Source organism: Oreochromis aureus, linkage group 4 (genome assembly GCF_013358895.1).
Source record: "Oreochromis aureus strain Israel breed Guangdong linkage group 4, ZZ_aureus, whole genome shotgun sequence".
In the NCBI taxonomy this organism is placed as follows: Eukaryota; Metazoa; Chordata; class Actinopteri; order Cichliformes; family Cichlidae; genus Oreochromis; species Oreochromis aureus.
The window spans coordinates 20,301,950-20,326,975 of record NC_052945.1 but is presented as its reverse complement, the minus strand read 5'-3'; the positions used below and the strand labels follow the sequence as shown (position 1 = coordinate 20,326,975).

The 25,026-nt window shown below is 37.4% G+C and overlaps 3 protein-coding genes across 3 annotated transcripts; all 3 read left to right on the top strand.

Moving 5' to 3' along the window:
* The first annotated feature begins 10,609 nt into the window (after nt 1–10,609).
* LOC116329220 (beta-galactoside-binding lectin-like) lies at nt 10,610–12,726 on the top strand. The gene is made up of 4 exons (XM_031751207.2): nt 10,610–10,690; nt 11,093–11,172; nt 11,988–12,159; nt 12,330–12,726. Exons 1-4 carry the CDS (start codon nt 10,682–10,684, stop codon nt 12,474–12,476), a joined length of 408 nt encoding a protein of 135 aa, XP_031607067.1. The 5' UTR covers nt 10,610–10,681; the 3' UTR covers nt 12,477–12,726.
* A 3,640-nt stretch (nt 12,727–16,366) lies between these two features.
* LOC116329222 (beta-galactoside-binding lectin-like) lies at nt 16,367–18,241 on the top strand. Its single transcript, XM_031751212.2, has 4 exons — nt 16,367–16,445; nt 16,753–16,832; nt 17,385–17,556; nt 17,664–18,241. Exons 1-4 carry the CDS (start codon nt 16,437–16,439, stop codon nt 17,808–17,810), a joined length of 408 nt encoding a protein of 135 aa, XP_031607072.1. The 5' UTR covers nt 16,367–16,436; the 3' UTR covers nt 17,811–18,241.
* A 3,319-nt stretch (nt 18,242–21,560) lies between these two features.
* LOC116329221 (beta-galactoside-binding lectin-like) lies at nt 21,561–24,492 on the top strand. The gene is made up of 5 exons (XM_039611551.1): nt 21,561–21,634; nt 22,620–22,748; nt 23,308–23,387; nt 23,778–23,949; nt 24,039–24,492. Exons 2-5 carry the CDS (start codon nt 22,740–22,742, stop codon nt 24,183–24,185), a joined length of 408 nt encoding a protein of 135 aa, XP_039467485.1. The 5' UTR covers nt 21,561–21,634; nt 22,620–22,739; the 3' UTR covers nt 24,186–24,492.
* The last annotated feature ends 534 nt before the right edge of the window (nt 24,493–25,026 follow it).

Below are 25,026 nucleotides of genomic sequence, written 5' to 3'. Positions count from 1 at the left end.
ATGTCGAGCAATTAAAAAAAAAGTCAACATGTGGGATTTGGTTGTTTAGGAAGAGGGGAACGTTTTGGGAGTGATGGCAGCGAGATAGAGCGAGTGAGGGAGAGAGAGCAAGTTTTGAGATGTGGGAGATTTGTGACGTTTAGCGTGGAGTGTATAGTTAGTGTGTTGTGTTGTCTTGTGTAGTTAGTCCGTTGTGTAGTCATTGTTTTGTTTTGCGTGTCAGTGAGGGTACTAATAAATGTCACAAGGGCAGACTGCAATGTAAACGCTGTCTCTGGGCGGAAAAGAGGAGTGATACACCTCCTGTTGTCAGGCCTGCAGGGTCTTGGTCTGTGGTGTTCTCTCCTCTGTCTTGTGGCGGACAAACAAATTATTTTTTTTACTGGCACAAATAATTTGTGGGGCATCTTATTGTGGCACCTGATTGTTCTCTCGTTTTAATATTTTTAAATGGTTGTGCAAAATTAAAAAAAAAGGCAGGTGTATTGGCTGCATTTTTAGATAAATAGTTGTATATGTTTACTTCGTATTTGCATTTCAAGTTATAAAAGTAATTTACTCGACACATGTGAAAAAAAAAACTACTACTAGGATTTTATGTTTTTTGTGTGATTACAGATCAGTTGTGCTAATGAAAAAACAACTACATTCACACACGTGAGGTTGAGCTGAAAAGAATGACACCAAGCAAGGCAAGGAAAAAAATAAAATAAAACAATTAGAAGGTGAAATAAAAATGTAAAATCAAAAGCAGTCAAAAATGGCCATTTATATTTTGGACCTTAGGGGGTTACCTCAGCAAATCATGAAAAATTTGGTTTACATGTTTGTTCATGACAGAGCAGAAGCTGGCAACAAAATGAATGGACAAGATGTTAGTAAACTTGCACATAAGCTTCATTTCTTACAGTGTGAAAAAACTGGCAATTAAAAGCTATACATCTCCAACACTCAGAGTAAGCATCCTTAGAGACCTTCACACCTGCATCAGTGCTCATGATTTTCCTTTTGTCACTGTGTCATAACAGCTGCCTCAGTTTTTTCTTGCATCAATGCTGATTCGTCGTTGGAGAATGTGTACTGTTGTAGTACTTCACTGTGACCACTGGAGGGCAGTGAGTGCTTAGATCCCACTTCCTCTATGGACCACCACTGTGCAATACCAATTCTATGTGCAATAACCCAACTGTATGTACACAACGCTATTTATTACATATTACTTTTTTTTAAAACCGGCTTGTATATTTGTACATTTTATATATATATACAGTGTTGGGAAGGTTACTTTTAAAATGTATTCCACTACAGAATACTGAATACATGCCCCAAAATGTATTCTGTAACGTATTCCGTTACGTTACTCAATGACAGTAACGTATTCTGAATACTTTGGATTACTTAATATATTATCATGCTGTTTACAACTACGTGAATGTACTATTGCTGTGATTTATTACTGTTACTGAAGGTCCGCGACTCCGAACAGTAGTAAAGGGACCTCGGCTAATCACGGTGGGTTCCGTGTCGGGCTGGTAGCCGAAAAATAGCTTTACTTTGTTGTCTGGGTCAACTTTGCTTGCGGGAGACAGAGAGAGGCGTTGAAAGGCTGCTCCAACGGAACTTATTTTTTCCGGAGGAAAACACGAACACAGTGTACAGTTGAGTCTTAATAGCTTACTTACAAATGGGCTCGTCAGGCACTCTTCTTGGCTGCTGTGGTTATTATTATATTTACATGCTTCCAGCTCCCGTTTTGCTCCGTGACAGCTCGGACTTTTCCTTTCTCTCCTCCCTCGCTCACAGACACATAACGTGTATGGTAGTCCATTCTCGCTGCAGCACGGACTACACTGCCCATGAGGCTACATTCTTTAGGGCCATGCCTGTAGCATTCTGCCTTTTAGCTTAGCACAACAACAACAACAAAAAAAAGCGCTCTCTCACCCAGGAAACACGCAGGGAGAGCGCGTCCACCCTGTAACCATGGCAACCGTAACGCTGCCGCCTGGTACAACATTACGTAGCTGTCAAACAAACCCAAACAGTCCTGACCAGCGACAATATGAAACAGGGAAGTACCGCAGTGTAATCCATTTATTTCAACAAAGTAACTGTATTCTGAATACCACCTTTTTAAACGGTAACTGTAACGGAATACAGTTACTCATATTTTATATTCTGAATACGTAACGGCGGTACATGTATTCCGTTACTCCCCAACACTGTATATATATATATATATATATATATATATATATATATATATATATATATATATATATATATATATATATATATATATATATATATATATATATATATCTTTTTCCCTATGTTAATACTGCCCATATGTATATAGCGCTGCAGAACTGTACCCCCCCAGCATGTTTGCACTGAGTAGGAGATGCTCTGTAGCTGATCAACTATCAACTTTGCTAATTCTCTGATCACAGCCAATTATGTAAATAGTGGAAAAAAATAAAAATATGTGTTTTTTTTATGTGTGTGTCTGCAAGAATGTGTGCAAGTGCAGGCGAGAGGCCAACTTTGACAGGTTGCTTCAAGGATAAGCAACCTGTCTTAAACCACATCATGAACCCACACGCACAATATCTGTAAACACACAGTACACTCATAGTAAATTTACAAGTTTCAAGTGAGATCATGCTTTAGAGACAGCCTCATGAGCAAATAAGTAGCCTACTTCCCAAGGTCTGAACTACATAGGTCGATTAGTGTTCTCCTCAGTCATGCTTCTACGATTGGTGCAGATGCCCAAAGTGTGGGTTGCTGGTACAACAGAAATCCAGTTTGAAATTACTCACAAGTATGTACTGGTACGTATTTGTAAATGAATGTATTCATTTATATGAAAAGTTAATTGAAACATAGAAGTTGGCTAGTTTGTGATATAGCAGGTAGGCCACACATTTGTCTTACCTCTTTGGATATAACCAGGTAGCATTAGCAACAGCCAACAGCCTATGATGTTTATGGGTTTTAATAACATTTTCAAGTAAATGCATCACTTTCTGATAGATTTTGTTTGGAGTAATGATTTAAGATCATCCTAAGTGCCTCATGAGCAGTGTTGGTCAAGTTACTTGAAAAAAGTAATCAGTTACTAATTACTGATTACTTCCCCAAAAAAGTAATCCCGTTACTTTACTGATTACTTATTTTCAAAAGTAATTAATTACTTAGTTACTTAGTTACTTTTTAAAAACACAATTTACAACCTGAATAGGTAATAAAGCGATAGATCTTTCAGCCCAATTCTACTTTTTCTGCATAATCCATCATACAAAATGTAATCAAATGGAAACGTCTCTTTTTAAAACTTGTTTTATTAGTTTTAATCTTTTAACTTAAATTATATGCAACATTCTCTGACTGGAAGAAATTTGTTTAACATTTAAACCTATTTTCTGCACATTCCAGCACATAAAATTAAATATTTTTTTGTGTTTACACTCACTCTTTCAAATAGATGCAAGTAAAACACAGCAGAAAATAAATAAAGTCAAAGACTAGTTGCTCTATTTTCACCTGTAAAGCAGGAGGTTTAGGCGGAGGTTTGCCCTGGTGCAGGTGTGCCGCAGCGGTCAGTTGAAGACTCCGCGAGTTTCTCTGTGAATTTCCCATTACAGTCGTAGCGCTAGTGATGGGTAGATGAGGCCTCGTGAAGCGTTTCAGCACATTCCCCAAACTGTATCGATACTGTGTCGACACAGTGTTGCTGTTTTGCTCCATACTGACACCTGCTGGACCTTAAATATCATTGCAGGGAACTTACTTGAGACTCACAACAGACACTGATTCAATGACATAGTCATACGTGTATACACTGTAAGGTATTGTACTTTCCATGGAATCATTTTATATGTTTTACATTGCAAATATTGTAGACATCTTTAAAATATATTGTGAATGACATAAAGTAAAAATTAAAATGAAAGTATTGTGAATATAATATTACCCATTTAAATGTAATTGATTCAGAGTTTATTATAAATTTCTATTCAGAAAAATAAGTTTATCCAATGTTTTTGCATTCAGTCTATTGCGGGTTTTTTTTCACACCATTTCCCCAGCTTTGGAAAACTCACAGGCACAGATGAAGCTGGGGTACACAAAAACTGTAAAGTCAGGTGGAAAAGGTTCTGATAAGATGTCTTCCTCATCCCCCAGTACCTTAAAGGATCCTCTAATCTTGGAATGTTTCTCTCCGACACTCTCCACAATACTAAGGGGTTGGCAGTCCTTTATAATAAACTTCAGGACTGCCTGGTCCAGAACAGTCTTCCTAGATGCTTGATTTCAAAATAATAAAACACATATTAATAAAAAAAAAAGTGTTGATAAAGCTGTTCAGTGTCAATATAGGCCTACCTGTGTTCATTCTCAGTGTGTCTCCTCATTTTCATGTTTGGCTCTGTAATGCCTCTGTAACACTGAGGAGGTGCTTTTGTTTGTAAGAAAGCTCCGCAGAACAGAGGCGACATTTATCCTGCATAAAATGAAATAAATAATTTACACTGCAAGTCACATTGCTGTTTTTCCTATTCTGATAGATTACACTGAAACAAAGACAGACAAACTATTTGCAGTTAAAAGATCAAAATGATCCCACACAGCAGAAACATTTCCATTTTGTTATGGAAAGATGTGTATTTTTATTTATCTTTCCGAGAGTCAATTTGTGGGGGGTTTTTGGTGGCGACTCGTTCCGTTGACAGATGCGGATGCGGTACCTTTTAAACACAGCTTGGCGCGTTGGTAATGAGCGATACAGCAGCTGTATCGATCACGTGACTTTTTCTTAAAGCGACGCACGCACCGATACAGGCATCGGTAGGTGAGCTTGATACATGCGCCGGTGCGTCAGTGTTGCTGGACCCATCACTACGTATCGCATTCGGTGCTTGCTTGGAAGTTTAGGGGGGTTTTTTCGCTGTAAAAAGAAGTTTTCTTCCCACGCACAACGGACACTAATGTTTTTGTCACTTTTTATGGAATCAAACTCAAAATAAGGTCAGTACTTCCACACTTTAAACGCTGCATGCTCATACTTTCTCCCGCACTCGATATATTATCCATTGTTGATCTGCAGACAGCTGTTGTCACGAACGTCGCACTCGCTTACGTCACTGTCATGAGACATTCTCGCAAAAAACTCACGGTTTTAGTAACGCAGTAACAGCGTTCCTACGGGAGGGTAACGGTAATCTAATTACCGTTTTTGCAATGGTAATCCCTTACATTACTCGTTACTTGAAAAAAGTAATCGGATCTCTGCTCATGAGATTTTCTGATTTTCAGAAAGAAGTTAGCCACAGTGCTCCTGACTTTGGGAATGGGGGAGCTTTAAGCTGCTATTGACCAAATAATGACACAGGCTTGGTTGGTGCTATAATTTGGAACAGAGAAATGTGTGAATTTATAGGATTTTATTTATTTATTTATTGTCAGCTCATAATTTTTTAAAGATGTCCCTGCACTACACTCCCTTTACAGTAATTACAAAGCAGCCCGTCTCCTAGTTTCAGCTCTAACAGCAGCAGTTATGTATATAAAGTTTTTTCTTATCCTCACAACAAATTTTGACAACCAAAGATTGTCCAGTCCAGTTAACTTGGACTGCTAGATTCACATTTGCTGATGAGTGGAAGCCTAACATTTAAAGAGACCGCTCGGAAAAAGCTGTAAGGCCTCCGGGGGTCCCCGAACCATACTTTTATAGGCTCACTCTGCCGACTGCAATAACATCCACGCCTCTGTGCTGCTGCCTCTGCATCCTTCCTGCATGCTGTCGGGAGTCTGCTGCTGCTGCCAGGGTTAGTCTTGTACTTTAGTAAGCGGCTGTGAGCGCACAACAGGGAAGAAAACTTGGGTCAACTTTGCAACTTGAGATGTGAAGACGCACAACAAGGAGCGAATAGTTCAGGTAAAAACTGAAACAAGGACTTGTAGGAGCAGGGCAACGAATTGGATTGCCTGCTAATGTGCCTGTATTTATTTTCAGGATGCAAAGGATATTGTTTTGCATTCTGGGCCTGCTTGTAAGTAGCTGGCACACCTTTGTGTTTGTGTGTTTTTCTCTTATTTCATTTTTTGTCATCTTTTGACTGAGCTCATTTCTCCTCAAATAAACTGGCACAAAAAAGGTTTTACCTGAAGTGGTTCACTTGTTTGAGAAGGTAAAGCAAATCAGAAACCTTTTGTAACTCTAGAGGATTCATTTTGGTCACTGTCACTTTTTGACTTTTTGTCACTTGTCATTTTTTTTGGTAAACATGTCTTGTGAGCAGTAATGAGTTACCAGTTAGCTCCATATGACATCTTTTGTGTATCATTTTATTCCTAAAGTAAATAAATAGGTTTTCCCCAAAAGCTGTGAACATTTTAGGGAAATAAAATGAACGGACTTCAGTGAAAGTGGCACAGCTGGATGGTCAACAGTTTTAATAATGTACAATTTATATAAATTAGTCATCAAAAGGAATAGTTAAAAACAAAAAACATGAGGAGGGTAAGCTGGCAGTGAGATTATGGAGGAAAAAAGTCAGAATTCTGAGAAAAACAGTCAGAATTCTGACTTTTTCCTCAAATTTTTTTTGTTCTCAGAAGTCTGGAAAAGAGGAAAAAAAACGTGCCCACTTTTTTTTTCCCCCTGTGGCCCTAATCCTCTCTCGTACAAGCATGTCTGGCCTGTTATCGCAAATATAATTGGTCATGTTGGCACTGCTGATATTGTAACCATAATAATAATAATAACACTATGCCCCGGTCAGGATCTGGGTAGGGGGATGGACCATACGGTAGTGCAATTCGTCCTGATCGGTGATTGGTCAAAAGTCTAGAGTGAAAGAAGGGGACTTCTGATTGGTCAAAAATGTGCAATGAAGGAGACTTCTGTTTTTCATTCAGTCTGTTGTCTTTTTTCTTTATCAGCTGATGTTTCCAGCTCCTATATCCCACCTCATGGCTCAGCTGCTGTCTACAATGACACGAGAGCAACAATTGTACAATAATGTACAATAAAAGCATCTAGATTTTACTCCAACATTGATGAGGATTTTTCTTTTGCTCTTTTGAACCAAAACAGGTTGGAAAATAACCTGAAATGGACAGAAATTGAGAATGAATTTCTTTCTTTTCTTCTGTGTTATTATGATGTGCAAAGACTAGCTATAATAGGAGTCTTTTAGGTTGCACCAATATGACAATGTAATTGTTTTACTTTTATAATGGTAAAATGTGAAGGATTATTCATACCATTACACTGTCATTTACAGACAGGCAAGAAATTAAAGGCATACCCTGAACTCTTGACCTCCTACACAGAGAGACATTAGGGGGTGTCCAAATTCATTGGCTGCATCCTCCTGTGGCCGCATTTGTAGGCCGATTATGTCACAGCGACGCAATGAAGGCCGTCGAAATTCGTAGACTCTTCCAAATGCAGCCGACAAATGCGTCCTCCTTTTCCCCAGATTTGAAGGATGGGTTGGGTGTGTCCTTCGTGGCCCACCATATCCCAAAATTCATAGCGCAGCCCAGCCAATTCCAGTTTCCAACAATGGCGGCAGCTACTTAGTTTTAATATTACTCTTGTTGCTCTTTCTGGGTCACAAAATAAACTTTTCAGATATTTTCAGGCGAGAATGTAGCTGTGTAAACTTCAAATATCTGCTCGGCTTATCAAGATATCACATATTTGCAAAAGTGCTCCGACGTTTTCAGAGACGTCTGTTACTCACCAGCTCGATGGTTAGCTGGGGCGAGAACAGCAAACTCCTGGCACATCATTTTCAACCCCTCTACGGTCTTTTGCTACTCAGGTTAAACATGATATCTAAGTCACTCAGATAGCTTAAAAATGTTATTGTTTGGCTTTTTTCAGTGTTTTATTTGTTTGTGAGTAAATCGATTTGGCTGATATTGAAGTTATAGTTTTCACACAGCTGAATAAACGTCAAACAGAAAAAGGATTAAACAGAAGTGTGAGATGATCGAAAATTTACGCCAGTGTCCTGTTATATTTTAGATAGGAAGGAGGAGATGGCTGAGTTTATTAAACTCCACCGAGACAGCTGGTGACGCAAAACTGAAAGCTAGACCTTCCAGTTTCACAGCCGATCACTTCTGGCCTACCTGACCTTTGGAGGACCTGGTCCACGTAGGCCGCGAAGGCCAGGTCCTCAGGAGGATGCAGCCTGTGAATTTGGACACCCCCATTGTTGCACTTTGCTCCCATGTTAGGGTCCACTTGTCAAAGGGAAGAGTCGTATCAGTGCAAAGTTGCTATGAGAGATTATCTTTGGCCTGTGACTAAGTATTTGAAGAGGGGTCAATGAATAGTTGATTATGAAAATGATGTGAATCATATACCATGGCTTTCACAGTCATCAGATCTCAACCAAGACTATCTGGGGGAAATTTCACTGACATAACAGATAGATAATAGCTCTGTTAGTGTTTCCAAATCAATTCCAGGAAACACTGAAGCTGTTGCGGAGGCATGTGTTGTACAAATACTTCACAAACTTGTCTTTGTCACCTGCTTGTACACATTGCTTCTTTGGTTCTGGTCTGTTATTTGGTTCTACATAGTCATGTTTTGTGAGCCTGTTGGCAGAGAATGCTATTTGTGTGTAAGTTAATAAAAAAACGTATCAAACATGTTTCTCTTTCTATAGACGGTCACCATAGACTTTACGCAACTCGACTCGACTTCTGCAAGCAGTCAAGCCGAGAGTCAATACTCTCATGGGGGTTAAGATGGATGTAGCAAAGCAGAAATTGATAATAAAACTAACTAACTAACTAATAAAAGAGGCAAGGAAGCTAACCCTTTGCGTAGCTTGCAGGTGCTGCTGTAATTATGTTCACTGTGCTTACTGAATTTTCCTTAATTCCAAGATTACTCTGCCAGATATCGTTTACAGTTGCCCGTTATGGATGGTTGTTCATCTTCCCTAAATCAATACATTTAAAAAAAAGATGACCTGATTTGTGATATTACAAGATTTTGTTACACATAACTTTTTTGAATTCTTTTTTTCAGCCTTTCCCCTCGTATGCAACTTGTATTACAAAAAAGACTAAAACTATAACTAAAGCAAAGCATTTTCAAAAAGTAAAAACTAAACTAAACTGGAAAACTAATGTTAAAAACTAATTCAAACTAGAAAACAGAATTAGAAATCTCAAGTTGAAACTAAATAAAAATAAAAACGAATGAAAACTACAAAACTAACCTTGGTTGCTGACTTCTTAACTCTTATTTTGTCTTCTCATCTGCATAGCCATGCATAGACATGAAAGTTATATGAAAGTTATCTTTTTGACAGCGAGATAAACACATGCTAACATTCCCCTGTAATTTCTGTCACACCTCAGCAGAACACAATAAAGACCTTTCAGAACATGTTGGCTTTTTTTTTTTAAATAAAGCACTAAACCTGTTTGGAAAGGACTTAGTGACTAGACAAGGAGACATATGCATAAAGGTTACCTATTAGACAGTAAGATAGTAAGAACATTTCCCTGTGTCATTTCTGCGTTGCATTCTGGCCTCTTTGAATTGATAAACTAGGTAGAATACAACACAGACCTGTCAGATCATTTTGAATTTTTTTGAATACGGGGTAAATGTGTTTGGAAAGGAGTGACTGTAGCTACGAAGATATATGTATAAAAGTAATCTCTTAGAAAGGGAAAGAAGTAAATGCTAACATTTTCCTGTGTCATTTCTGTCACACCTTCTCTCTTTCCCAGTATCACAGCTGAGCAAAGGCTGAATTGCTTTCTGGCCTGTTTGGATTGATAAACTAGCCGGAATAAAGATCCAGTATTGTTTGAGCTTTTTTGGATACAGGGGCAAGTATGTTTGGAAAAGTGTAAATGACATACAGTAAATTTGCTAAAATCAAAATCTTGTTGACTTCTTATATCATTAAGGGTTAACTGAAATTAGGTTAAATGTGCTATATAAAGTTGACTTAGGCACTAAGTTTAAAATATTTATAGAATGAATGTCAACTTAAAAAAAAAGAATTTCAGTAACAAAGGAGCCATATCTCGTTTACCAAACATACTATAATTGAATTATAATTAATTTAAACCATTTTAAACTTTATAAAATGTTTCATAAAGAGTTCACTTGTAGTTTAAAAATGTTTCTCTACAGTCATCATGGGCATGAATGTCATGGTAATTTGAGTCAATTTCTTTGAACTATTCTTCTTCCATGGTGGAATTATTGTACCCATGCATCTTTAATGTCGTTCTAAATAAGAATGGGATGCACAAGTTTGAATTTATTTGGGATTTTATGTGATCCACACTGACTTGTTCAATTTGAGAAGGTCTCTTATAGACATTTCAAACAATGGGAAAGTCCAAAGAACAAATACAGGTTACAATGTAACAGTGTGATGTTAACAACTGATCTCCACCAACATCTGCAAGTAGTTGTTAACGGTCTATAATTTGACAACGAGTCAAATAGTGGGTCTTAGGCAATTGCAAAGTAATATTGCCTGTTTGAAATGTCATTCAGATTTAAGGCTCCTCCCACACTCTATATAATGCAGTCTTCCTGGGTGCGGAGAGACAAGTCCCTGCAGAACTCTCACTTCTTCTCAGCTGTACTTAACCTACTACATATGCCAAGATGATGAAGGTAAGCAAATATATACAGTCTTAAGCAGATGGTACAAGCTTATTCTTTACCAGGCTGATGTAACTAAATCAGCAGAGTTATGCTTAAACTAAAGTATAAGCAGTATGCTTTTAGTTTAAAAAAAAAAAAAATAATAATTCTGACATTTTGGATTTATTTGATGGCCTTTATTATTGAAATATTCATCGCAGAGCATATGTGTGCATTAATCATTTCTTAATTGTTATTTTATCTTCTCAGCTACAGACAGTTGATGCAGGGCATTATTGATTATGGGTTGAGTGCATTATTATTTTGTAATGCTATTAACTCTTTTTGGAGTCATTTATTATTTCAGCTTCAGCCAGTAAACAGCACTGTCCAGTGCAGTATCACCAAAAGTCCCTTTCTTTATCGGCACAGGATATGATAATAAAGAACATGACCTTCAAGGTCGGACAAACCCTGACTGTTGTTGGAGTCATCAAATCTGATCCCAAAAGGTAAATACTGATTAAGGATAAGCTGTATTAGGATTTTTTAAATTAGTGAGTGAGTCATAGTAAAGTTGAAAAATAAAATACATTTATAATGAAAAGCTTTTGGGGACTTTTTGGAGTAAAAAGAGTAATTGTACTTTCAATCAAAATTCCACTAATGTGCATCTTATTATACAGAGAAAAGTTTCAGATGTCTCCAAATGTTAAAATTCACACCAAAATGAAAACTAAATCTCCAGGTAAGAGGAAAAATTAGTAAATTTGATTTTGGTGTGTAAAGTATCTCTTTAACCTCCTAGGATCTGACATCCACATATGTGGACATCACATTTTGGGTTGTCCAGACCAAAATATTAAATTTTGCTCTACAAGGGCCTGATATCACTTACGAGGACATTATACTGCCACTGTTCTATCGAATTTAAAACGAATGTCCTCTTATGTGGATCTCATTTTTCTCAGAAACAAAAATCAGGTAAAAAATGCATTTATTCATTCATCAGGTCCCAATCAGCCCAAATAGAAAAGAGAAATTAAAAATGCATGCCATGAAAGAGTTTGGGTTTTAGGAGGTTAAGGTAACTGATATGAAATATGCAAATATGAGAATTTTTATTTGGGGGCGAACTTTCCCTTAAAGGTAGGTAACTACACTCTGTCTCCATTTTATTAAGATTTACTATCTTGGGGCAATTATTGTAGCAAAATTATTTGCAAATCTGTGCCGATAATTTTGTATCTCTATGTCAATCCATTTTAGCCCCATATTTTCCGATCCTAAATATAATGTAATATGTAATTGCTTTCTCTCATTGCAGGTTTGCTGTGAATATTGGTGAGAGCGAGGACAGAATTGCACTTCATTTCAACCCTCGTTTTGATGACAGCAAAGACATAAATATAATTGTCTGCAACTCTTTTGATGGAGGCAGTTGGCGTCAGGAACAACGTGAGAAAAGCTTTCCTTTCAGCCCGGGAAAGGAATTCAAGGTGTGAGAGTGTGTTTGTCCGTACTGTAGCCTTGCTCTTTCATGCAATCTCTGTTGGAAAATGTGTGTCACGGTATCTTTGATAACTTTAAAAATGTCATTATTTGACCGTTTTCTTACAGTGTTCACATCCTTTGTCTCTCTGTTTCTCTCACTCAAAATGCCTTTTAGATCTCCATCCAGTTCACTTGTTCAGAGTTTGTGGTGACTTTACCAAATGGCTCAACGTTCCATTTCCCCAATCGCATGGGTGCAGAGAAATACTCTGTTATGGGCTTTCATGGGGATGTTGTCATCAGAAGCATTGAGATCAAGTAAAACGACATCCACCTATAACCTATAACATCCTGTTATGGAACTGTGCAGTTTTAAAGTAGTCCAAGGGATTTTTTGGTTTGGATTTGTAGTTTTTTGCTTGCAAGAATCATATACAGTAAACTATCATCAAGTTTCCTTTAATGTGCCTTTAAATGCTTCACTATTCACTATTTGTATTTTCCAAGACTTTTTACTTTTCAATTCTTTCCTGCAAAAACATCAATAAAAGCATGTTCTTCTATGAAAAAAACATGACTCTGGTGACTCCTTATACTTGTTTTACAGTGTCTTTCATCCTTTCCCAGTGAAACAGGCACTGCCCCGCTCTGTGATTTGACCTTTCATATATTTCATATTCAGTCATATTTCATACCTTCACAGTTTTGGGTCCACTTTATGAGAAGTGTTTGTACTATAGATTAATTTATCACATATAACTAGTCTATCTACTAGTCTATACATGAACTGTTAATCCTTAATTAATGTTTTTCAGAGCAGGATTTTGGAATTATTGTTATTTATTAGGATTTATTTTTGGAGAACAATATCTACACAACATCGTGCACAGATTTATATAAGAAATTAACACAAAACAGACATGAAATGAAACAGTCATTCATTTTAATGAATGTGAAAATGGCAGGAACATTGTGGGACTGTCGGGATATAACCATTAATAACCACTACAACCATTAAACACTCACCTCATCGCTGTAATTCTTATACTTCCCTCAACTACGATTGATAATTATAAATATTAATGCAATATCAATTAACACTTGGAATAAAAAAACACAAAATATGGTTTGATGTCATTTTGATGGCAACTTTGCAGTTTACTTCACTGTAGTCTCAGAATGTGGAAACACAGCTTTTAATAAAATGACTCCAGCTGCTGGTGGTACATATACATAATAAATGGGATTCAACTATTCTTTTTGAAATATTTTCTTTTTTTTAAGTAAACTTTTTTTGGTTTACACCAGATTTTGTTTCTGAGAAATAAATTTTAAATGTTTTGAACCTTTAAACCTTTGAAAAGGAAACTTAAATATTTTAAATGTTCTCCAAGGTATGGAGGCCTGTCTCCCCTCACCACACTCCCTCCCAGTGGCTGATGCCCTCAGACGTTTGTGTGTTGGTGGTTCTTGGTGTCTGGGGCTGGGCGCTCATGTATGTACCGGCTCACTCCTGGTGGCCGATTGGCGGGGCCTGGTACCTGTGGCCCGGCTGGGCCCCTTCCGGGGGGGTGGGGTGCCCTCAGGCCTCTGGCCTCTGGGCCTGAGGCCCAGTCCTCTCTGGCACAGCTGGCTGCCGGCAGAGCCCGCGGGCACGTCACTGCAACCCCCTCTGGCCTCTGCTCCGTGGCTGCTGGGTGACCTCTCGTCTGGGGCTCTCCTCAGCTCTTCCCAGGAGGGTGGCACGGTTACCCCCCGGTGGTCCTCCTTGGGTCCTCGTATTCTGGGGCCTCTGGATGTCTGGGGCCTGGATCTCCTCCATACCTGCTTCATGCCCTGGGGGACGGGGCTATGGCTCCCCACACTCCCTAGCAGATTGTTACATGGAGAAACCTTTTGAATACAAGCGTGCTGATCCACACAGGTGTACACACTGGTGTTCACAGACACAAGCTACACCTTTCTTGGCTGCTACCTCAAAGCACATTGTGCGCTGTCGATCTTGCATGCTGCACAATAACATGTAATATTTAGTATCTACTGTTATCTATTGTTAGCTAGTTTATTGTGATGGTGTTGTATTTATTATGTTGCTCTGTTTTGTTTGTTTTCTCGTCTGCTTTTTCTTATCCCTATACAGGTGATCCAGGTGTTTTGTTTGTTTTTCTTTCTTTTTCTTTCTTTTTTTTCTCTTTCCCCCTTTCTCACCATCTCTTCTCCCCTCTATTTTCTTTCTTTCTCTCCCTCTCTTTCTTTCATTTTTTCTCCCTGTCCTATCCTAAATATTTTAAATATCAGGTGAGTTGATTACTGCTATTTATTAAGAAATGCTGAGCAATGTTGTTGACTTCTACTTTTGAAGCTACTAGGTAATCATTACTGGTGAAATAGCCCCAAACAGACTGATATTCCTGCATTTACCCAAGAAGAGTGGGATATTTATTTACTTAGTTATGTTGATTGCTTTTTGAATGACATGTGAACAAATTGCCACTTTTACAATAAACTCAGGCGAGTCTTATGTGATTATTTTCTGTATCACATTTTGTTATAACAGTGTAATAACAGTTGTCTCTTTTTCTTTATTGGAAGAAGTAGTGAAAGGTTTTTGCAGAATGTGGAGTATTGAAGTACCTTAGTGTTATCACTGGAGGACAGTGGGTGCTCAGATGAACTTTGCTTAATGTAAATTCCCCTCAAATTCCTTTCCCCTCTAACCATTTTAAGTAAAACAAACAAGATGGTAACAATGGGAATTGTCATCTCAAGGCTTCAAGACTTCATGTCATCCTTTATACTCGGTATACTGTCCAACAAATGATTATTTTAAATCAGTTCCAGAAACCTTCCTGTTTTTAGCTGCCCCATGGTTTTGTCAAGTTCATTTTTCTTGCTCTGTATTACTATAAATATTACTTTTACCTGTCTGTGTTTCATAGACATTCTTAATACATAACTTTAAACACTGATAGCTGGTGCAAGCTTCGTCTATAACTGAACTGTGCTTTAATTAAAACAGATGTTTGTATTCACTTTTAAACATTTATTATTTTAATATTGAATATTTGATCTTTTAAGGTCAAAATATTCACCATACAGCATATGTGTACGATAATTACTTCTTTTTCTTCTCATCTGCATAGGCATGCATGAAAGTTATCTGTTTGCAAGATAAGCACATGCTGCCATTTCCCTATTTCATTTCTGCTACTGTTCCCAGTATCAGAACTGACCAAAAACTGAACTGCATTTGACCTCATTGGGTTGATAAACCCAGCAAATTAAAATAAAGACCTTGTATCATTTAGCCTTTTTTGGATATTATAAAGGGAGTGCAGTGACAGAAGATGAGAAGACATATGCATAAAAGTTACCTATTAGACAGTAAGATAAGCACATGCTAACATTTCCCTATGATTTCTGTCACACCGTTTCTCTTTCACAGTAGCTGAGCAAAGGCTGAATTGCATTCTGGCCTCTTGTACCTTGGGCCTTGTATAATTTGTGTGTGTGTGTGTGTGTGTTGTACTGGTGCACAGTGACGGTGCGTTCATGGTCATTATTACATCACGTGTAGCCCAGGTAAATTAGAACTTATGTTGGTGATGCTTTGACTCATTCGCTGCATTCATTTTTTATACCAACTGTATACTCTATATGATAAAGACAACATAAACAGCAGTTAATGGAAATTGTGCATTAGGAAACATCTGCTTACACCTTGTTGAATTTAGTTGTGCAAATCATTAAAGAGCAGTAAACATCAAAGCAGCAGCAACACAGGTCAGCTAATCACAACCGTTACACAAAGAAAATCTCCTGGAGCTCTGAATAGAAATTACTGTCATTTTTGTCAAGTCCCATTTTAACCCCTAAGAACAATAGAAAAGTCCCCCCAGAAAAAGTCAGTGAAGATCTAAGAAGGAGAATTGTAGGTTCATTCAAGTGCAGACAGTCTTTTGGAGGCGTTTCAAACAATGGGAAAGTCCAAAGAACAATTACAGGTTACAGTGTAACAGTGTGATGTTAACCACCAATACCAACCACCAACATATTCAAATATTTTTTAACTTCTAAATTAGTTATTTATGGTCTATAATTTGACTATGAGTAAGGTAGTGGGTGTTTAGCACTGGCACAGTCCTATTGGCTGTTTCACATATCACTCAGGTTGAAGGCTCCTCCCAAACTCTATATAATGCAGCTTTCTGGGGTGCAGAGAGACAAAACCCTGCAGCACTCATTTCTTCTCACCTGTACTTAACCTTGTACATCTGCCAAGATGGTGGAAGTAAGTAATATGACTATTTTCTCTTTGTGTTGCATGACCAATAAGGACACTCTTAAACTATAATTCTAACACGGATTCAACCGAATCAGACATTTGCTTTTAGTTTTATTAAGCTTTTGGATGTTTTGATGATCTTTGATAGTCAAAATATTCACATTATTGGGCATTATTGAATATGGGTCATACAATGCATTGTTGTTTAGTAATACTACTGACCTTTATTAGGGCCAATTATTACTGCAGTCTCAGTTAGAAAACAACACTGGCCAGTGCTGCACCACCAAATGTTTCTTCGTTTTCTGCACAGTGGATGACAATAAAGAACATGACTTTCAAGGTTGGACAAACCCTGACTCTCGTTGGCGTGATCAAACCTGATCCCAAAGAGTAAGTACTGATTAAAGACTGTATTATGTTTTTACACATCATTCTATGATAGTAAAGTTGGGAAATAAAATCAAATATTTTAATGCATAAAAGATAACAGTTACTGTATTTTCTATTCCAAAAATTCTTGCACATATCTCTCATATATTTTTATTCTGTCCAGCTGGCACAAAAAGTATAACTTGATCCTAAGGTCATAAGATAAATGTGTACATTTGATTTTGGTGTGAACTATCCTTAAGACAGCTGAAGCTTAAAGTACAGCTATGAAACATATCATTTTTGTGTTTAATACAATATGAGAATTTCATTAGCGATTTATTTAAGTTACACGATGTTTTAAACTTCCTGTGCTTATTTCTGTTTTAAAATTGCTTTAAGAATTTGATTATGGGGTGAACGGTCCCTTAAATCTATTGTAGCAAAATCATTTGCAAATGTGTGTTGAGAATGTTATATCTGTATATCAGTTTATTTCAGCCCTATGTCCTTCCTACGCATCCTAAAAGGAATATAAGATGTAATAAATATTTGTTTGTCTGTACATTGCAGGTTCACGCTGGATATTGGCCCCAGCGTGGACAGAATTGCATTTCATTTCAACCCTCGCTTTAATGCAAAGGGACAGACAAATAAAATAGTCTGCAATTCTTTGGAGGCAGGCAATTGGTGTAAGGAGCAACATGAGGATTGCTTTCCTTTCTGCGCGGGAAAGGAGTTCAAGGTATGAGAGTGTGTGTGTATATTTACATATATATATGTGTGTGTGTGTGTATTACAATCAATCTATAATTTGTCTCTCTGTTTCTCTAACTCAAAATGCCTTTTTAGATCGCCATTAAATTCACACCTTCAGAGTTTGTGGTGACTTTACCAAATGGCTCAACATTCTGTTTCCCCAACCGCATGGGTGCAAGGAAGTACTCTGTCATTGGGTTTGGTCAAGATGCTCGCATTAGAAGCATTGAGATCAAGTAAATCCACATCGTCAATTTGCATTGCTTGCTTTATTTTTCTGCTTGTCTATCAGTAGGTAATATGTCCCCAAAGGTGGATGGTGACCGTGCCAACCTGTAATCTCATCACTAATTTCATTTTTTATCTTAAAGAAATTTAGTTTGTTGAGAGCCTGATCCAAACAGTTTTGGATGTAAAGATGGGATGTAAGATAAATATTTTCTTTGGTTCTTGACACAGATAACTAAAGATGCCATACGCAGTTTTAAAGTAGCCAAAGTGTTTTTTCTGTTTGGAGTTAGCAGTTTGCTTGCAAAAATCTAATAAAGTGTGATCAAGGTTTTCTGTAAGGTGTCTTAAAGTACTAAAGTATTTGTTTGAATTCCCAAGACATTTCAACTGTTCTTTCTTTATTGCAGCAACATTAATTAAAACATTCTTTTATGAAAAAACATGACTCTGGTGACTCCTTATTCTTGTTACACTAACATGGAATGTTTTATGATGCCTCTGGGCCTTCCCCTGTGAAATTACTTCATAGGTGAAACTGTCACTGCTGTGGTCTGTAATTTAATTCTTATTATGGGTCATATTTCATAACACGAGGGTCAGCTTTGACTCACAGTATGTATCAAGGTTTGTACTACAGATCAAATTACAATATATATCTATTCTACTTGATATTATTAAATGAATAATTAATCCTAAATTAATACATTAATAGATGAAGTAAAAGAGTAGGGAGAGTGTATTGTTTTTTGGAGAAAAATATCTTCACAATATCATGCACAGTTTTATGTAAGAAATGAACACAAAAGGGAGATAATGATATTTATAAATTTTATTAAAATGTGAAAATTGGATGAACATTGTGCAATTGTGCATAGTGGGATGTTTTATTTAAACCAGCTATTAAACACTGTCCTCACTGATGTATCATAAAAACGTCATCATAACTACCATTGATAATTATCAATATCAATTCAACATGAATTAACTTTGTGAACAGAAATCATGGTCTCACCTTACGATGACTAACACTGCTACACCACCTCATCAATAACAACACATCTGTACCATTTGTCTGCATTTGAAAATGAAAAATGAATACTACCAGCACTACTGAATATTAACGAGAAGGACATGAATAATCATGTGTTTTTATGTCCATTTTACGGCAGCATTTAAGTCACTGGGAATATGCAGTGAATATGCAGCGACTATAACAGTGGACCAATACAGTGAGGGGGTCATTCGTATGATTACAATCGTTAGATGAGTCCCTCAGAGGGGAATAGGTCAGCAGGGTTGGCGATGCGATAGGCTACTATATTGTAACCACTGTGAACGTCTAAAGAGAACAAAACTCTGTAGGTCGCTCCAAGTCCAACTAAAAATCTCACAAAATGGAGCAAAATAGTGTGAGAGTGCAATCCCCAAATTTTGCTGGTATCTACGGTCAGTTTTATAGATGAATAACAAAAGTTGCACTATATTTTCAAACACAGGCAGTCAGGCAGACAGAGTCATCACAATATAAACAGCCTTCAGTAATTGACAGGCTCCACAATAGGACTGGAAACTGTGTGACCATATTTTGGCATTGCGATGTTTTATGTTTTATGAATTCTTATATCAAGACAATTTAAATCCCTTCAAGGGATAAACTGATCTGGAAATGCTAGAGTTCTTTTCACTGAGACTAAGGGGCTGAGCTCAACTCATGAAAAGTAACCCCACACCATAATCCCTCCCGGCATGATGCAGTCAGACAAGTAGCATTCTCTGCAAACACTGGGTTTTCCTTGGCATGAAAGATAGAAACTTCACAGTTGCATTTAATTAACATCACACATCTTCACTTTATCCAAAGCACATTCTTTGTTGATTCTCCCACTAATTATATTCACAATATTTCCTCACCTCACTGTGTCTTTAGGGATTTGCTAGCTTAGCTTAGTTCGTAACTGACTCACTAGTAGCATGGCCTCTTTACTTGTTCCTCCTGCACTTTCCTGCTCAGTGTGTCAGGGTTTAGTTACTCCTCGACTTCCTTTAGCAGAATTGATGCTTATAATAAATGTAGCATATCTGCTGCTCTGGATACCAGGATCACTGAACTGGAGACTTGGCTTTGCACCTTTAAAAACCCCATAGCTAGCTAGGCCCCTGTAGCTGGTGCAGCTAAAGGTAGTGTAGGGCCCATTAACTCTTCCCCGGCAGATTGTCCCAAGCAGCCAGGAACACAGGCTGGCTGAATGACAGTGAGGAGGAAATATACTTAAACAGAAGCCCCCAGTACACTACCAAACTGTTCATGTGACTGACCATTTTCCCCACTGGTTAAGGGTAAATGCAAAATTGACTAAAATTATAATTCACATTGGCAGTAAGGACAACCAGTAACATAAATCTAAAATTAATATTGAATTGGTGTGTAACTTTGCCAAAACAATGCTAGAATCTGTAGTTTTCTCTTGTCCACTCCCAAGTTGGACCAGGAGTGACATGCTTAGCAGCACGTTCTTTTTAATTTGCTCTCTGTCTGAGTGGTGTCCAAAAAACGATGTGGGCTTTATAGATAATTGGGAAACTTTCTGGGGGAAACCTAGGCTTGTTAGGAGAGACAGCATCCATTTCACTTTGGATGGAGCAGCTCTCATTTCTAAAAATCTGGCCAAATTTATTAAACCCATCCAAACGTAACTGTCCAGATTTGGGACCAGGAAGCATAGTTGCAGTCTTAAATACCTCTATATAGCTTTTCTCCTTCTGCTACCCCCCCAAAACCCCATCCCCTTAGAGACTGTGTCTGCTCTCAAACAAACAAAAATAATCTAAAAATCTGCAAAAAATAACTTAAAAAAAATTCAATTACAAAGAAAGAAGAATACTGTATCCACATCTGCACCGAAGAGTAAAAGAGTCAAATCTGATTTATTAAACATTAGGTCTATCTCTTCCAAGTCCTTGTTAGTACACAAATTAATAATTGATAAACAAATTGATTTACTCTGCCTTACAGAAACCTGGTTATAACAGGATGATTATGTTAGTTTAAATGAGTCAACACCCCCGAGTCATACTAACTATTAGAATCCTCGAAGCACAGAATCCTGAGGTGCTGATTCAGCCATTCAGTACATTTTCAGTAATTTCTTTTCAAAAACGCACATGTACTTACATTTATTTACATTTACTTGAGTAGGGTAAGGGGTTGCCACCTCAGCATGCAATCAAGTTCAATAGAGTCTTGTTAATAACCTAATAATTTTATTCAGGTGTGTGGCATCAGTGACACATTCAAAGGTTTCAGGGCACGGGCCCTCGAGGGATGGAGTTTGATATTTGATGGTCTAAGCCACAGCTGTTGAACTCCAGGCCTCGAGGGCCGGTGTCCTGCAGGTTTTGGATGTGTCCTTGATCCAACACAGCTGATTTAAATGGCTAAAATACCTCCTCAACATGTCTCTAGGTTCCCCAGAAGCCTGGTAATGAACTAATCATTTTATTCAGGTGTGTTGACCCAGGGTGATATCTAAAACCTGCAGGACACCGGCCCTCGAGGCCTGGAGTTCGACACCTCTGGTCTAAGCCATCAAATGACAATTTTAAATCCTCTCTAAAGATCTTCCTGTCTGCATGGACATACATAGGCATGTCAGTTATCTGCTAGATAGAAAGATAAACACTTGCTAGCATTTCCCTATTTTAGAGCTGAACAAATGCTGTGTTGGATTCTTTCCCCTTTAGTTTGATACTAGGCAGGATATAATAAGGAGCTTGTATCACTTGGACTTTTTTGGATATGGGGAAAATGTAATTGGGGAAGCAGTGCAGATATGGTAAATGAGATGACATATGCACAAACATTATCTGTTAGAGATAAAGATAAACACACGTTATATTTCCTTGTGTCATTTCTGTCACACCTTCTCTCTTTCCCCGTATCATAGCTGAGCAAAGGCTGCATTGAATTCTTTCCTCTTTAGATTGATAAATTAGGCAGGTGAGAAGACATATGCACAAACATTATCTGTTAGACAGCAAGATAAACATGCTAACATTTTCCCTGTGTCATTTCTGTTATGAGTTCTCGCTTTCCCGGTATAAGAGCTGAACAAAGGCTGCATTGCATTCTTTCCTCTTTGGATTAAAACTAAACAGAACACAACAAATACTTTGTATTAATTGGGCTTTTTTCCCCAAACCCCAAATATTTGTAACACTTTTTGGAAAGGGTTACAATTATTTAAATCACATTAAAGGTTGAAATTAAATTAAGTAATAATGTAGAAGCCAGAACAGAGTACTCGAATTCTATGTGAAACAGGGGTAAGCTGCAGTGTAAACGTTTAGTAGTAGTGTAGTATTCCTCAAAGCAACTCACTGTTACGGTCCACTTTGTGTTGATTTCATACACAAATGACAATTATTTTATGATTCATAAAAATAGTGAATTTATGATTATTAATTAAATGTCTCTGACTGTACATTACATGTAGTGTAAAGCGCTTTGGGGTCCTTAGGGACTGAGTAAAGCGCTATACAAATGCAGGCCATTTACATCCAGAATTCAAAAACTTGCCAGTGACAGATTTGCTGAAGTGTCATGAAGTGAATATGGTTGTGACATGTCGTTTACGATTAATAAAAAGCATATTTAGATGTTTTATTTTTCTCACAATATTTTTGCTTAGCATTCAGCCAGTCTTCACCAACATGGGCAGTATTTGTTAACTACTAACATTTTTATGGTCTATATTCCATATACAAGTCAGCTGGTGGGAGTGTAACACAGTTATACTGGCTGTTTGAAATGTCATTCAGGTTGAAGGCACCGCCTACCTTCTATATACTGTGGTCTTCTGCTGGAGTGCAGAGAGACAGGACCACACATCACTCTGATTTCTTCTCAGCTTTACAGCTTGACCTACTACATCTGTCAGGATGGAGACTGTAAGTACAATTTTGGCAGCAATATTTAACTTACATTACTTTTGCTTCTCTCCGAGTCCTATGACTGATATGGAGAGTCTTAAACCATAGTTTAAACATGGAACTGAGAGCTGGTGCAAATTTAGTCTATACCAGGCTGATGTAACTGAATCTGCTTTTTTTTTATTTGTTTTGTGTTTAATTAACTTTTGATTGAAAATGTGGGAGTCCTGACCTTTTGGATTTATTTGATGACCTTTGCTATTTACTACATAGTGTAAGTGCATTAATCACTTCTTAACTGTTGCTTTGTATTCTCATCAACAGTAACAGGTAAGTTGTCTCTTAATACAGCGCATTATTGTCTAGTAATACTACTTAATAGATTTTTTTTATTAGATCCAAATATTATTGTAGCATCAGACAGAAAACATCACCATATCATCAACCTGCCCAACTTTTGTGTTTGTATGTGTGCGTTATCTTACAGAACATGTTTCTCTCGTTTGTCCACGATATATTTATCCCGAGGGAAACACTAAAGGCTAATCTAATATAAACTACTAATTTTTCTTCACAGGTTATGTCAATAAAGAACATGACCTTCAAGGTTGGACAAACCCTGACTGTTGTTGGAGTTGTTAAACCTGATTGCAAAGAGTAAGTACTAGAGGAAGGGCAAACTGTATCATGATTTTGTAAATTAGTGAATCATAGTAAAATTGAAAAAAATAAAAAGGATAAAATAAAAACTCTCTTTGGAACTTTTTAGTTTTCAGTAATTGTAGTTTCAACCAAAGTGTAACAAAATTAATTCTTGTTATACATTTGGGAGATGCAGCTGTCAGATTTCACAAAAAAATGCTAACCAGATGAAAAATGTCTAAATTTGAATTTGTTGTGAACTGTCTCTTTAAGGAAGCTGAAACTTTAAAAGTACAGCTATGAAACATGTTTAATTCTTGTTGTTCTTCTCATTATGTTTTACCTAGTATAGTAATAATTAATAAGTGTTTTAAGCGTGTAGCTTTGTGTGTCTGTTCATTGCAGGTTTGCAGTGAATATTGGCCCCAGCGAGGACAGAATTGCACTTCATCTCAACCCTCGTTTTAACACCAAGGGAGACATAAACATCATTGTTTGCAACACTTTCGAGGCAGGCAAGTGGTGTCAGGAGCAACGGGAGAAACGCTTTCCTTTCAGCCTGGGAAAGGACTTCAAGGTATCTATCTATCTATCTGTCTATCTGTCTATCTATCTATCTATCATTACAAGCTATAATATAAGTCCTCTGTCTCTCATGCCTTTTAGATTGTCATCAAATTCACTCCTTCAGAGTTTGAGGTGACTTTACCAGATGGCTCAACATTTTGTTTCCCCAACCGCCTCGGTGCACAGGAATACTCGTTCATGAGCTTTCACGAGGGTGCTCGCATTCAAAGCATTGAGATCAAGTAAATCTCTTTCCTCTCTTGAATTGCTGGATTGAAATTTTTGTTTTCTTTTTCGCTTTGTCTAGCAGCAGGTGATAATGTTGCTCTAGGCCTTCAGCTTCTTCAGAAATTGAGTTTGTTGAGAGCAAATCCAAACAGATGGACTCCTAAAGAATCATAACCTTTTTGTAATGTTTTGCTTGCAAGAATCACATACAGTACAGTGTGATCAGGTTTTCTTTAATGTGCCTTTAAATGCTTCTTTGTTAGTTATTTGCTATATTTTGATTCTTACCTGTAACAGCATCAATAAAGCGTTTTCTGTGATGAAAGAAACACGACTCTGTTGACTCTTTATCCTTGTAACACTTTCCCAGTGAAATTACTTCATAGGTGAAACACAGTCACTGCTGGGGTCTGTAATTTAACCTTCACATATGGGCTGTATTTAGTGTCTGTACCAAAGTATGAACTACACATCACTTTACAATGTATAACTAGTCTCACATTAATAAACTGATGAAAAACATCAACACAATATCAAACACTCTTTTTTTTAATAGTAAATTTAAGTATTGTTGTGAATTAAAACATAACGCTTTTTTAAAATTGTCCTTTTATTTTCTTTTTTATTTTCTGTCCCTTGCAGTGAGCATCACGTGTCATTTGATCACAGAATGATTTGATGTAATGGTACTGTTTCCATTTTCTGTGGATTTTTTTTCTTTATTTAACTCCATTCTGTACACCTACTCACCTAAACCTGGGCTGTTAGGTCATGCCACCCATACTGAGTGAGACGGAGCTTAGAATTCTGGAAGAGGAGTCACAGTACTGTCAGGAGATGAGGTGAAGTAGGTTCAGAG

Coding starts and splice junctions, on each gene's coding strand:
- LOC116329221 (XM_039611551.1), top strand. Junction 23,388..23,777: donor GTTAAACCTGATTGCAAAGA/GTAAGTACTAGA, acceptor TGTTCATTGCAG/GTTTGCAGTGAATATTGGCC. Junction 23,950..24,038: donor GCCTGGGAAAGGACTTCAAG/GTATCTATCTAT, acceptor CATGCCTTTTAG/ATTGTCATCAAATTCACTCC.
- LOC116329222 (XM_031751212.2), top strand. Junction 16,833..17,384: donor ATCAAACCTGATCCCAAAGA/GTAAGTACTGAT, acceptor TGTACATTGCAG/GTTCACGCTGGATATTGGCC. Junction 17,557..17,663: donor GCGCGGGAAAGGAGTTCAAG/GTATGAGAGTGT, acceptor ATGCCTTTTTAG/ATCGCCATTAAATTCACACC.
- LOC116329220 (XM_031751207.2), top strand. Junction 11,173..11,987: donor ATCAAATCTGATCCCAAAAG/GTAAATACTGAT, acceptor CTCTCATTGCAG/GTTTGCTGTGAATATTGGTG. Junction 12,160..12,329: donor GCCCGGGAAAGGAATTCAAG/GTGTGAGAGTGT, acceptor AATGCCTTTTAG/ATCTCCATCCAGTTCACTTG.